Source organism: Rattus norvegicus, chromosome 6 (genome assembly GCF_036323735.1).
Source record: "Rattus norvegicus strain BN/NHsdMcwi chromosome 6, GRCr8, whole genome shotgun sequence".
NCBI lineage: Eukaryota > Metazoa > Chordata > Mammalia > Rodentia > Muridae > Rattus > Rattus norvegicus.
In genome coordinates, this window is record NC_086024.1 from 144624053 (window position 1) to 144639225 (window position 15173).

The 15173-nt window shown below is 41.4% G+C and overlaps 1 protein-coding gene across 1 annotated transcript in view; it reads left to right on the forward strand.

Annotated features, from left to right (window-relative positions):
• Rapgef5 (Rap guanine nucleotide exchange factor 5) overlaps positions 1–15173 on the forward strand; it is a 234747-nt gene that overhangs the window by 35891 nt on the left and 183683 nt on the right. The window contains exons 2-5 of the mRNA NM_001395143.1: positions 6755–6805; positions 8686–8792; positions 12908–13029; positions 14392–14560. Coding sequence (NP_001382072.1) covers positions 6755–6805; positions 8686–8792; positions 12908–13029; positions 14392–14560 — 449 coding nt within the window. The remainder of the gene's footprint in view (positions 1–6754; positions 6806–8685; positions 8793–12907; positions 13030–14391; positions 14561–15173) is intronic.

The following is a 15173-nucleotide window of genomic DNA, read 5'->3' on the forward strand; positions in this document are numbered from 1 at the left end:
TTGTAAACCCAGCCAAAAATAAAGCTATTTTTTTTCAAGGACCAAATAAATTTAAACCGCTGATGCTTTGGGGGTTGCCCCATGTATCTAATGTAGTCTTCACTGACTATCTCAGGCAGACAGGATTGTGAACTACTTGTATTTCTTACCAAGACTCACTTCACTTTTCAGCTTTAGAGTTTAAGTGAGGAAACATGTTGGTACTCGAACAGAGCCCTTTGGTAATGGGAGGTCAAAACGAAGCTTAGGCCATGAAGAGAGTACAGCTTTCAGAAGGTCTGTGGGCTCTGCTCTTTGTAGACATGGGGAGACTGCCTGGGGCGGTGTCTAGTTTACAGAAAGCATATCACGTAAGCGGGTGCTCTAGATAACTAGCTATTGTGAAGTTATGTTCAGATCTCTGGGCTACTGGCAAGTGGCTTACCTCCTTTCTTCAGCAGGCTGTTTGATGGAGGTGATGTTTGAAGAAAAGTTTCAAATACTCATGAAGTCACTTTTTATTTATTTTTATTTTTTTATTTTAAATTATGTGTGTGGGAATGTGTGCATGTGATTGCAGGCACTCTTAGCACCCAGAAGGGGGCGTCAGAGCCCCTGGAGTTGGAGTTACAGGTGGGCGCTGGGAACTAAACTGGTATTCTCTGGGAGAGCAGCAAATGCTTTGAACTGTTGAGTCATCTCCCTAGCATGAACTCACTCATTTTTTCACAGTTTAATTCAAACCTGGCCAGACATTAGAACTAACTGGGGATTAGGGGGGAACAACTCAGATCTTGAGACGCTAACCCAGTATGCTTGGCATGGGACTGTGGTATTTTCTCCTTAATTTCCCCAAGAACTTCTTGCTTGGGAACCACTGGATCTAGCATGTATTAGTTGCACATCCCCCCAACACACGAAACACACTCTCTCTCTCTCTCTCTCTCTCTCTCTCTCTCTCTCTCTCTCTCTCTCTCTCTCTCTCTCTCTCTCTCTCTCTGCTGGAGAATGAACCCAGGACCTGCATGCAAATGCCCTACTTTCCCAGCTATGTCTCTCAGCTCTTAGTAGACTTCTTGCTGCTCTCCTCAAGGCTATTTAAGAAGTCAGCAGCTGCAGTGGAGGAGAGTCTGGTGTGAGGTTGCCTGTAAGCTGCCCACACTCCTGTAAGCACCCCCAATGGACTTGGGTAGAACCATTTTTTTTTGTGTCTTTCAGTGTGCTGACTGTGACGGATATAGCTGTGTTTACATCTCCAGAAGACTCACTCAGATATGCATCTGTCACGTTTCTTAAATTGACATACTCTGTGTTAAAATGTGTGTGTTTATGTATATTATTTATATATTATATATACGTATACATAAACATACACAAACACACACGTACATACATATATATGGAGTAGCAACTAAAGATTGCAATGTAGGGGGTTTCCTAACTTCATTCTAGTCTGGTTTTGTCACCTACAGAACAGAATTGATGCTACTTACCATGGAGCTTTTCGAACATTGTTATTTGTCGTCTGTAAAATATTGGCTTGTAGCGGACACTTTGTTACTATTCCTCAGACATGGGCCATGATGTTGGCTTTGGTCTCTGCTGTGGCTCTCACTTTATTTACTCTGGGGCCTGTAAGAAAGTACTACATTCTCTGACTCTCAGGCCTCTTATGTGCACAAACAGGAATGAGGGGATGCAGGTGCCACTATAAAGGCAAAGGGGGTATTCGTGTGTGTGTGTGTGTGTGTGTGTGTGTGTGTGTGTGTGTGTGTACACACAAGTGCATGTTGTTATTAGTGCACCAGGAGGCCAGAGGGGGAACTTTGGGTATCGTTCTTCAGGAATCATCTACCCTCATGAGCTTTCTAATTGAGAGTGGAAGTGCTTTGATTAGGCTAGGCTAGCTCACCAGTCAGCCACCCTCTAGGACCTGCTTGTCTCTGCTTCCCCAGTGCTAGGATTACAGACGTGCACCACCATGTCCAGTTTGTTAATGTGGGTGCCGGAGCCCAACTCAGGTCCTGGTGCTTGTACTGCAAGCGCTTGTATTACCAACTGAGCTAGCTCCCAGCCCTTTCGATTTTCTGTTTTTAAAAAAGTGTGTGTGTGTGTGTGTGTGTGTGTGTGTGTGTGTGTGCGTATGTGTGCCTGTGTGTTGGGAAGCTTTGAAAAGTTCTTACTTTAGTCTTTATGTGGCAAGTGCTTTGCCTATTGAAACTCCTCGCCAGCCCCCCTTTCCTAACACGTGACACGGCAATGGGAAAAACATAATTTTGAGAACGTCACCGACGTAGGTGCGTGGCACTGTTTGAGAAGATGTTACCAGAAGTGGCCTGTATGGGGAGGGACTAGCTGTTGTGATGGGCATATGCCTAGGAACCCCACAGGATAGTGTAGGCCCTAGCTGCAGCCAGAACTCCCAGAAGGAACAGTTTCTGCCCACTTCAGCAACCTGCCCCGTGAACTGTTCTTATTGCACCGAAGTTTCTATGACTGTGTAATCTGCAAACCAAGAATGGTGGGATTCTCTCCTTTAGATCTTGACCCATTTATCCTTGGTCGTAAGAATAACTCACAGTCTTAGAAGTTGCCAGAAAGTGGCGGGCTTTGTTGTTTTAGTCCATGATTTCTTTTTTATTTGTCCACTAGTTGATTGTGACACTTTCTGGATTCCTAGCTTGATGAGATGGTCTCCTGTGTTTATTCCACAGTTGCGTCTTCACTGTCTGCTTGGTCACTCCAAATGGGTACAAGACAGTGTCTGTGTCATCAGTCTGTACACTTCTGTGGTGATTGAAGGATTCGGTTTTTCTCATTATGTAATCTCTTTCCTTGGCAACCTAAACAGGATAAAGATAGTGTTGAGACATCTCCTGCAAGAGGTGATGAGACGTGAGCTCTACATCTCGACTAAGATATTTTTATCAGCTGCAGTGAGTCTCAAGCTTGGCTCTTGTACAATTACAGCTTAATTTTCATGGACACCCACCTGAAAGGAAGTCAGCAACATATGGCTGTCAGTCAGTTGTCTTTTTGAGTTATGACATCTCTCCTTTCCTCGGCGTCCATTCGTGTACAATAAAGAACTGCAGGTCTCTAACCCATGTTTAAAATATTAAATTTCTCTGGGCTCATTTAATGAACATGATTCATTAAAATAGGGAGGAGAGAAATTTTTCAATCAAAGTCCATTTTTCATTTGTGTTACTAGTCTATCTGTGGATGCATGTGTCTTTCTGAATCAATGCACCCATAGTAAGTAATTCCTGGCAGTTGGGAAGAAACGGGGGAAGGAGCCATAACCCTTTCTGTTCTCTGTATTCATGAGATAATAATGGTGGGATTCTTTTAAAAAGAGGACACTACACTTGGGGGTACACTCCTATAATCCCAGCACTTGGGAGGCCAAGGCAGGAGAATCATGAGTCTGAGGCTGCCATAGGCTACACAGCGATACCCTGTCACAACCCCTACTCCAAACCCACATCAGAAAGACATCCGACATTGATAGATTAGCCACCCAAGGTGATGCAGAAAACTGATGGAAAAATCAGGACCAAGAGGGAGAGTTCACCATGAGTTTAAAGTTTATAGCTTGCGTCTTCTGGGAAAGGGGTTGGGTGAATCAGGGAAGGGTTCTTCTCTTGGTTCTAGTTTCCTCAGTGTCCCAGAAAGAGCATAGGTGCTTCGTAATGTGAAATAGAATGGAGGTGCTGTAGGCGAGAGGACAAGACCTGGATGCTGAGTGAAGTAGTGAAAGCAGGGCATCATTGGGTGGATGACTGTGGCAAAGTCATAGATCAGGGACAGAATGTTAAAATGGAGAGGCATCCTTCTCAAGAGTTCTCTTGTAGGTGCTGAGCTGTCCTTTGGAGAGTAACTGTATGATGGTCCTCTCATACAGTGAAGAAGCAGGTCTCTGTTAGACCTGCTAAACATAAGATTGGGGGGGGGGTGATCCCTATGTTCTCTTTACCTTACCTTACCTTTGTAACTTGTTACTTCTGGTCAACACTGTACCCTAACAGGAAGTAGTTTCTACAGGAGCATTTACAAAAGTCATTTTAAGTTTAAGAGTCAGTACTTCAGTGAGATCCACAGAGAGCTCTGTGGCTTCCCCTAGCTCAGTGAGCTGTTATCCTAAGTGTTAATGAAAGAAAACTCCCCTGGGCCTACTTAAGAGGCTTCACAGGAGGTTCTGACAATGGGATTGTGTTCTGTGAAAGAGAAGATCTTATTATGTCTCTTGTCATTCCCCAGGGAAGAGCAGCTTGTGTAACACCCTTATCTTTACAGCATTGAGGAGTCCCATCACTTTCCCTGTCTCCCTTACCTGTCTTTAGAAAGGGGCTGTGTTGGGGCGGTTCTGCTTAGCTGGATTGTGTGACTGTAACCCTGGAGGCTGCTTGGTTTAGGGTGGCAGTGGAGAGAAACGCAAGCTGTTTGTTTCCTTTATGAAAATATTCCTGCCTAATTTCTTAGAACTGTTTTTTTACCTAGGGAAAGCTTTTTCTTGGACTAGCTCATGTGAAGAATTTTGTTTTGTTTTGTTTTGTTTGTTTTTAACTTATTGAGACAATTCAATAAATACATGAAGATTGTCAGACTTGGTCTACCACAACGATTTTTGTTTTTTGTTTGTTTATTTGTTCGTTAAATTCTTGTTCAGGATATAAAAATTAACTTACCATGACAACAAATCTTCATAGGAAAAATCTGGTGTATATGTAAGATTATTTGATATTTTGGTAATTGAAGATACTGTAAAGTCTCAGATGACAGATCTGGGAGGGCTCATGGAAACTGCACAGACAAGGCCAATATAGCAGGCATCAAAATAGGCTAGCTTATAATATTTTCTTTCTTCAAGTAACTTGCAGATCTTTAAAAGGTTTATTAGCATCTCTGGATAAAGAGTCAATGCTTATATTTGTTTAATCAAAAGATAATTAGTGCGGGGGCTGTCTATAATACAGAAGAGTAGGAACAGGAATTTCTTTTTAGGTTAAAATTTGGTACAAGGTTCACATACCACACAGCAGTGCCTGGCAGGGTATGTTTGGTAAATACGGCAGGTTATTTTAAGAAATGGAGGCGGCAGGCTAAAAACCAGGCTCTCTAAAGCATCAATTCTTAGCGTCCAGGTGTAAAGGGCTTCTAAACACGGGTTGGGAGCTCAGTAAGTGTTGGTTTCTCTGTTCCTCCTGAACAGCAGTGGGATGTGATAATCATCTTTCATTGTGTGTAAGCATCTGTGGGGGATGTTGCCGCTTCCTAGATTGTTAGGTAGGGAAAATTAGCTCCTGCAATTCAAACTGTACAGCAAATACTTAGTTGATATACAAAGAGCTAAATAAATGAATGGAAAAATAAACATCTTTATGTAACATTGTATGCTAGGTGCCAGGAGACCAAAGCACTACAAAGTGCCAGCACAGGTAGGTCCCTGATTTGCGGTGCAGGGAACCTCAAGTTCTGTAGCTTGAGCAGCACCCAAAGAAAGATCTTCAAAGAGTACCAACCCCCATTCCCATTGATGGGGCTTCACTTGAGAAATAAACATCTGGTATACCACCTTATCACTTTGAACACGTAGGATCTCATTTGATTGTAGAAGCCAAGCAGAGTCAGGTGTGGTTAGCAGTTGTGTGGGAGCAGTGCAAACCTGGACTTTGAGGTCCTGTGGGGCCATTGTGGAAGAGGGTAGATTTGAACAGAAAATGGTATGACCAGGTATGTGAGTGGCAGGTTGCTCTGATGTATATGAATGCGTATGTTCATGGGTGGGTATGCTTTTGTATGCACATGTATGTGGAAATCAGAAGACAACCTTGGCCTCATTCTCAGGTTCTAACCACTTTCATTTTTGAGATACGGTCTCTCACTGGCCTACAACTTCCAAGCTAAACTGGCTTTCCAGTGCATCTCAAGGGTCTGCCTGTCTTTAACTTCATAGTTCTGGGATTACAAGTATATGCCACCATACCCACTTTTTAAAAAAATAGGTTATGGGGATCAAACTGAGGCCCACATGCTTGCCAGACAAGGACTATACAGACTGATCTCTCTCTAACATCCTGACACTTAGATCTTCCAAATTCTTTATTTTTGTCAGTTTCATAATAATTGCATTCATTATTTTATGATCATAATCTACAATATCCTCTTCAAGACCCAGGAATGGTTAAATCTTAGTGAGGTAATTCCTGTGGTGCTGTAAAGAGAGAAAGCAAGACTGTATAAGAGATAGACTGTGGACCTGAAGGCCTTGAGTTAGCTCCTATACGCTACCAGTGACTCACTTTAAGTAGAGGATCATGATTTGGGGTGATTTGTCTATTGAAGGTTGTGGAGTGTTTCAGAGGGGGAAACTGAAGGGCAGAAAGATCCACTGAGAAGCTTGAGTAGCCTTTGAGGTAGAAGCAAAGGAGGCTTGAATGGGAGTGGAGCAAGAGAAATGGAATCCCGGGCTCACCGGGAATGCAATGAGGGAATCCAAAAACACAGCTTTCTGCATCACTGCAGACTGCTGTCCTCTATAGGGCAGGAGCTAGTCAAGGGGAGTGTCCCGACTGATTGGTATGAAGGTTGACCAGATAACCTTGAGATACTTGGAATTTATTAAATTCATCTTTATTGTGGATATCTCTGACAGTTGCATGTGTTTTGTTTTATTCTACTACTGCTATTATTATTATTATTTTATTATTATTTTGTTAACAGTATCTGTTTGAGTTTAATTTCCTCTCCTTTTCTTTTTCTCTTAAAATAGACTCTCTCAAGAAGAATTTCCAATCCATACCTTGACCATAGTCCTTCTCAGGTATGAAACTGTTTTCTCAATCCTTCTGTACTTTCTGTATTGGTGACTGAAAAATGCTAGTGGAGAATGCTTGTGTTTGAGATGCCCTGACCTGGAGTTTTGCAGGGATAAAAAGTAACTATCAATGTAACAGAGTAAATATGAATCCTTTACTTTTTGTATTGATAGTAACACAAGAGTTTATAAGTAGTATACATTATACATAATAAGACTTAGACATATGTGTAGTTAAGTCGAAGGGCTTTTTCCCCTATGAGTTAGTTCACTGATGAGAAGAGATGAATTTGTGTTTATTGTGTTGCATTAAAGAATCAGACGCACAGGAGACAAAGGAGATGAGGACCTTGTCTGCCTTGCTCTCCACTGTGTTACGCACCTGGAATAGAATCTGTACTTGTCAGCTGCTCATTAGATGCTTTTTACTTATTCAGTGAACCTCGTAGGTATCAGAACTGGTTAAACATCATCTGACTCATACCTCTGCCTCAGTAACTTTCTGTCATGTCTGTTACTCAAGATGTGATTTTTGAAAACTTGTTAACAAGGCATCATTTCTGGCCATTTTCACTTTTTCATCAAATTGTGTTTAAGCAATGATATTTGGAGAATTAAGTATGAGCACTTATTTCCTATCAAGTCATGACCTATAGATTATCAATTTGTTTTATTTAAGGGATAATATAAAATATTTATAGTTGAATAAATACTTTACTAAGAGGACCACTGGTGTAGTGCAGTTGTAGAGTATTTGCATTGTGTGCACAAGGCCCCAGATCAAACCCAGCACAGCCAGAAAAAAAGAAAAAGGAGTTACCAAGAAACAAATGGGGGCCAAGAGATGGCTCAGCAGTTAAGAGCACTGGCTACTCTTCCAAAAGACACAGGTTCGATTCCCAGCATCCACACAGTGCCTCCCAACCATCTGCAACTTCAGTTCCAGGGAATCTAGTATCTTCTTATGGGTTTCAGAGGCACCAGGCACTATATGACACACATACATATGTAAATACATTCAGGGAAAAGTACTCACATACATAAAATTAATTTCACAGTATGAAAAAAAAGTCAAATGGAAAGTCGTAAGCATTTCTCAGCGTACAACAATTTCATGAGCATTGACTTTTGAAGTAAGGTCATTGCATTTCACCTCCTTGGTTTATGAAACAGCCTTGTGCTATAGAGGAAGGTGCAATTGGAGAAAAGGAGGTATTTTAAAAATAGGACCTGGAGCTCACCAGAGGTACCTACCTCAATCTGCAGGGACCAAGGATGACAGTGGAGGGATGAGAAGATTAAGGAAAGAAGTTAAATGAAATCTCTTTCTGAAAGATGGAATTGTGAAGTACTGTAGATCAAATCAGAACGTTTGGAATTAGCTGTGAACTCTGAGGTCACATGAAGCTTCAGGGCAAAGTAGCCTACTGTGACATTGCACCATCTTTAACTGATTCACCAAGTGCAGAAATGTCTTCCGAGGGCTTTTATATGCATGAATTACCAATATGGCCAAACTAGTATATTTGTTTGTGATTAATCTAAACAGATTAAATAATTTTTCAGTTTCCTGTAGTAATGGGAACACTATATTTAAGCTAATGGGTATTTTACACAGAAATCTTTGTCTTTTAAAAGAATATTACGATTATAGTTATTATGGAAGTTATTATAGTCTAATAGCCTAAGCAGACCATCAGCTAAAATAAAGTAAGGTAATTGTAGGCCAGTAGCTTCATAGGCTGAAATGTGTCTGAAGCTCAGGGAATTGGTCATGATAATATATATATATATATATATATATATATATATATATAATGCTATTGGGAGTTCACAGACTGCCACATTGTTTGTTCTACATCTGCAGTGATTGTCTTTTCTCTTAGATTTATGGAGAGAATTCTTCTTGTGCAGGAAGAGCATTGAGGAATATTATTATCCTTCAGGCAGCTGACCTGGTAAAGGACAGAGTGAATCTCAAGGGGTTTTACAGGTAACACAATTTCTTAACACCTTGTCAAAACCCAGCCTGTGTTACAATTGTAACCTTGAGCATAGAATAAGCAGGCTGTCTCGGTATTAGCAGTCAGAGGGACAGATGTGTTCTCTCTGCTGAGGATCCTAAAGGTGCTTGCTCATGGCTATGGTTAGGCTTCTGGGTCTAAAAGAATGTGAAACTCCTAACTACGTGAGCTCTCTCTCTCTTCCTCTCCTCTGCCCCTGTGCCCTCATCTCTGTCTCTGTCTCTGTCTCTCTGTCTGTCTCTGTGTCTCTGTCTGTCTCTGTGTCTCTGTCTGTCTCTGTGTCTCTATCTATCTGTCTGTCTCTCTCTCTCTCTCTTTCTCTCTCTCTCTTATTCTCCAGAGAGGTGGGTGCATGCTACACTGGGGACTTCAAGAAATATAGGTCTCTCCACACAATGGAGACATTGTCAAGTTGCTGGAAAGGTTCACAGGGAGAAGGAGCTGTTCAAATTCTCCAGGTGAGACAGAGCCACATGCCACACTGCATGTGAAACGAGAATGGGCAATCTGTCCTTCCAAGCTGTGTTTGAGAAAGAAATAGTTTGTGGCCAGTCTTAATAAATGTCTGGACCTACCCTGAGGTCATTTGAAGCATGTGTTTCACTCTTGTGGAATATTAAAGCAAGCAAAACAAAGGAAGAGGGACTAACACTGAATGATACCGAAAGAGAATTATAAAAATAAAACCAAGAGGAAAGGAAATACTATTTACTATCATTTTTCTTAAAGAGACAACATTGAAATAACAGAACTGGGACAGCACTCAGATACCACAAAAAGGAGGACATATTCTACTAATAAAGGATGTTCCCTTAAGTTATAGAAATTTAACTTGAAAAAAAATTAGTTTACTATTCCTGTTGTTTTCACTGGCCACAGGAAACAAATGTTTCCATTGGAAACACTTAATGATGGCCTGGATCCTGGGAATAGTGATTCCCAGATATCTGAGGTAAGAAGACTCTTGCCTCTTGCCTGAGGTATAATTTATACACAAAAACGCACGAGTCAAGTGTATAGCCTAATAAAGTTTTATTTACTATATACCTACATAGTCATTTTCTGTGTAACCTTTATTAAGATACAAAGGGTGTTTATGTTCTAGAAAGATCCTTCATGCCTCTTAACAGGAACCAATTTCTGCAAATAAAATGTTTTAATAGCCTATATCATTTATGCATAATAATGGGATTCATACTTGTACACAGTGAGTTTCAGTCATCTTTATCTCCACCTCTGCTGTTGTCTGTTAGAGTCCCACTCATGTTACCCCTCCCTGTTTCCCACTAGCCTCTTTTCTAATGTCTTGTCTTTTTGTTGGGTGGGGTGGCAAGGTTACATGAGTGTAGTTGGGAGTTTGTTTCCAGGCGCATTGGTACCTTACCAGTTCCTTATGACACTGAAGGGAGTGACTGCACTTTCCTTAACAACTCTTAGCAGATTACAAATCCCCAGAAAGGTATTGGGTCTGATTAACCCTGCCCTCCTCATAGCCAGGACTTGAGAAGCCCAGACTTGTGGAGAAGTTGAGTACATGCGAGCTCAGCAGTGCAACAGCCAGCTTCCGGGAGAGTTCTTTTTGACTTATGGTACCCATAATGTCATGGGGTGGGGCAGGTGAACAAAGCAGGAAGCTGAGAGATCACATCTTAACCACAAGCATGAAACAGAGAGAACAAATTGGAAATAAGGAGAGCCGATGAACTCTTAAGGCTCAGCCTCAGCCGAGTGATTTCTCTAATAGGGCTGCACTTTCTAAAGCAGGGTCCAAATACCAGATACTTATGTTACAATTTATAACAGTAGCAAATTACAGTTATGAAGTAGCAACAAAATTAGCAAATTATAGTTATGAAGTAGCAACAAAGTAATTTTATGGTTGGGGGGTCACCACCACGTGAGGGACTATATATTATAGGGCTACAGAATTAAGAAGATTGAGAACTAGTGATCTAAATTTTTTTCACCTTATAAACAGTACTCATCCCAGGAACCAAGTGTTCAAATGCATGAGCCTACAGGGGACACTTTGCATTCAAACCTCTGCACCCAGACACACACAGATTGAAACTAAAAGCACACACACACACACACACACACACACACACACACACCACACACACACACACACACACACACACAAGACACCATGTGACATCCAACTCTTTAAAAGTAACATTGTATATGTAAGTCTTCATGTCTAGTTATAAGCAAGCTCAGAGAATCCATGTTACTTATAGAAGGCAATGCTAAAGTCTATCTTTGTTCTTAGGGTGTTTGTTTGTTTTAACTTATTTGCAGTCTCTGAGGGTGTTGGTTGAAATGGAGATCTAATCAGGTCCATGGAGAAATGAGCTATCCAATTCAGAACATATTTAGAGTTATAGGAGCAGAGTTGGGAGGAAATGTGTATTTGTATGTCTTCTCCATTATAGTCCAAGGACTGATTAATGTTCTACGATTAAAGATAAATTACTAATAGGGTTGTCTAGGATGGGTCACTTAAATTTGTCTGGTGGTAAATGGAGGTGATGTGTGCCAGTATGCTAGATGAAAATCTACAATAAAAGCTTTGAAAGGTTTCTATTCAGTTTGTACTATAGAAAGAGCATGATAGTTCCTGATACATTATTTCCTTTTAAATACATGAATCACTAAGTGCCACTATACCATTTATGTTTTAAAGTTTAGCATCTGTTACCACAGATAATTGGAAACCATAATGGGAAGGGAGGAAGAGGCCAGGAAAAACCAAAATTTCTACCCCAGAGATGGGTCAAATGCAGCTGTTCATGGGTTCACATGGGTCTATAGCTTATCACCTCCACATGGACACAGATTTACATGGTTCTGTAGTTCATCACTTCCACCCGGAATCACAGCTCTGGTTAGATATGCGGGTACCACTGAAGCTTCTGGGTGGAATCTGAGACCTAAAATTCACCGTGGCTAAGAGCTGCTGGCAGCAGTATTTAGATCTCTATGCTCCAGTAACTTCAGTTTTTATCCTTTCCGCTCCTGTCTACCCTGTAGATTTAGGCTTTTAACTGGATTGCTGTAGATCTGGTCAACAAGTCAGGGGATTAGAAATTAAATGCATAGCAGCCCATCTATTTTATTTGCTTTAAAGATATTAAGGGCAGGGTTTCTCTTTGTCCCTAATGGTTTTCCTGGTCAGATGGATGGTAAGAGCAATTTGAAACATAATGATGAGGTTTAGGGAGAGGGCAGAAGGGACCAGATACAATGAAGTCAATAGCGTGTCAGGGAATGGTACCCAGTTTTCCATTAAGGTTGTGTCATAGCAATTCCATGCTTTCACACACTTGTTCCAAGCCTGCATCTCAAACAGAGCAAACATTTCCTAAAGAGAAAGGAAAGCTAGAGGCTTTGTGGTTACCAGCAACACCTAAGGGGTTTGATGGGAGCGAGTATCTAAGTTTCCAGGTAGCTTTGTATCAAAGTCTACACCTGACAGCACTCTTGTTCTTCTTCCCTGAAACCACTGAGCACAGTGCTGTTGAGAGGCCTGGACTAGGAGACCTCCTCATAACCACCTATGCTCAGACAGGCATAGCTACCATCTAGCTACCTGGTGCAATGTGGAGGTTTGGTTTGTTGATCAAATGTACGTGCACTTCCGTGTTCCAGGTGATACCAGACACTCGGAAAAGGCTGCGGAGCCTCAGCGTTTAGAGAATGTGAAAAAAAAAAATGACAGTATTTAATCCATGGACTAAGGTGGTTTCAAAGCCCAAAGATGCTGTCTAATTGAAAGAAGCACTGAGAAATTAGTTAATTAGCACTGTGATCCTTAACATAAAAGGTGTCCTATAGAATTAGAAGTTCGTATTGACGGTTTGGTCTAATTGCCTGTTTTCTTGCCACCTGTGTTCTCATTTAAAAGAATCATACGTCTGATTGATTATCATTATATTAGCATAAGCCTGAAGATGAGGCAGAGGCAATGCCGTTTTGCCCTGGTTTGCTTACTTTAGAAAGAGAGCTCATGAAAGGGATGGCATCCAACGTTGATGTTTTGCTTTTAAATGTTCTCATTGCTTGTGGCTTCGCTTTGTTCCAGGAGAAGCTGCGTGGGGTCAGAGCTGGTCGACTGGCTCCTGGAACACTGTCCTTTTGTCCAGTGTCGATCTATGGCCATTGGGGTCTGGCAGCTCCTACTGGACATGGGGATTATGTCATCAGGTAAGTGTTCCTTACTTTGAAGGCACAGTCACTATTTTGTTAAGCTGCTAGACCAAACCGTACTTGATCTTCCAGAGGATGTTATAGTCTGGAAGGGAATTGTTACACTCTTATTTTCTAAGTAAAAATGACAGGTCAGTTTTCGATTCATTTGCTTTTCCCACACTTTCTGTGGAAACGACTAGGTACTTGCTGACTGCAGACTTACAACTGTAAAAGTCTCTACCTTTCTCCCTGTCTGCTCTGCTCATAAACTTTTTTCATCAGTGATATCTCGTTGCTTCAAGTGAATGGTTTATCGTGATGTATGTAATCATCAGGCACTGGTTTACTTAAATAATCTTAATTAAATAATCATGAACATGTAGATATGTGGGCTGTGAATACTAGTTGTTCAAATGGGCCGGAAAATGATGTTTAAGTAGAAGCTAAGATAGGCGGCCAGACTCTCTCTTCTTAGTCGAACTCAGGGAATTGAAGGAGCGGAAACAAACTACCTTTGTTACTTAATTTTGATTTCTCAGGTGCTAGTTGGTACTGAGAAACCCCTGTTTCTATAGATGATAAATACTGAAGGCAATTCCTGGTATCATTGTGAAAGAATGATACAGAGGGCACATGGTTGTAAACGTCTTAGTCACTTAATCCTCTTATTTAGAAAGTCGACTAACCATTTTTGCGGAGGAGAGCTTTTATTGGCTCGTTGGCTAGCACGGGGTTACTGGTTAGCCACACACTTTGTGTAAATGCCTTTTGGAACTATGTCTAATTTTTGATTCCTTTAAAACAGGATTTCCTAACATTGACAGTATGGGCATTTTGAATTAGACAGTTCTTTGTCGTGGGTGGGAGGGACTGTCCTGTGCATATAGGATTTTTTTGGCAACATTCATTTCTTTTTCCTTCTCGTTGCCATTGGTGTGCTACTGGTGTGCACACCGTTCTATTGTGACTACCAAAACTGTCTCTAGGCATCACCAGTTGTCCCCTGAAGTAGGACCACAATCCCCCCCGTTGATAGCCACTGACCTTGCTAACTGAAACGTGCTGTGTTTATATTATGCTGTGTTTGTACGGCATTGCCTGCTGCCCTCTTCGAAGTGATATTGACTTGATCATCACGTGTGTCTGTGAAGCAGAAAACATAGCATGTGTGTGAATACATCAAAGTTGAAGCAGTGGGATCGACCAGCCAGCATATCCTTCCATTTTATTGGTTGTGTTAGCACGAATGAAGTTCAGATGTATGAGTGCAGCCTTGTTTATGGTTTCTCCTTAATTATTGGACTTTTCAGTTTATTATGTGATTGATGATGCTAAAACACAGCCTTTTTTGTTTGTTTGTTTGCTTGCTTCAAACAGTGGACCAGCATCTCTACTTTCAGGATAACTATGTTTTCTACCAGTTCTCCTCGGATGAATGCAGCTACCTGTACTGTGAATTTGAAAGAGAGGAAGAATGGCAAAAGGGAGTGAAGCTTTTACTGGAGCTTGTGCACCTCATTCCTGCGAGAGCTGGCATCTGTGACCTGTGAGTAGGCGCTGTTAGGTACCACTGTAAACTGTGCTTTCTTAGAGAAGTTGTCCTGTGTCCTGTGCCTGCAGATCGCCAACCTGTTTGAGCAGTAGGAATTCTATTTCCAGGTTCAGAGAGGTCAGACACCCTGCTGAAGATTCATTCTAGCTCCTACATGGCTCCTTTGTTATTCCGATCCTAGTCATGTTTGCTCTACCAGCTGCACCACAATGCCACTGCTAACTGAGTGGATGATCTAAATTAGATATAAACATATGATGGATGGAGCTGAAGTTGGAATGAAATAATAACTCACATCTTACGCCCCGTCCAAGTCGTGACTGTGCTAAGAAGGAGCTTCAACAGACATTTCTGAAAATAATCTAGAAGCCATGTTTGGCAAATCAAAACATGTGAATCATTATCACCTGAAGAGAGTGAATCACCGAATGGTTAAAATTAATGAGCAGAGGCTTCCTTGAGTCATGGTGTGGGGATTATGACATGCCTTGTTTATCCTTGGCAATAGTGAAGAGTTTATTTCAGAAAGGAGTTGCAGATTGAAATGTCAGCTGAATCACTTAGAGAGCTCTTCAAGTACCAGAACACTGCCCCATACCGTTGACTC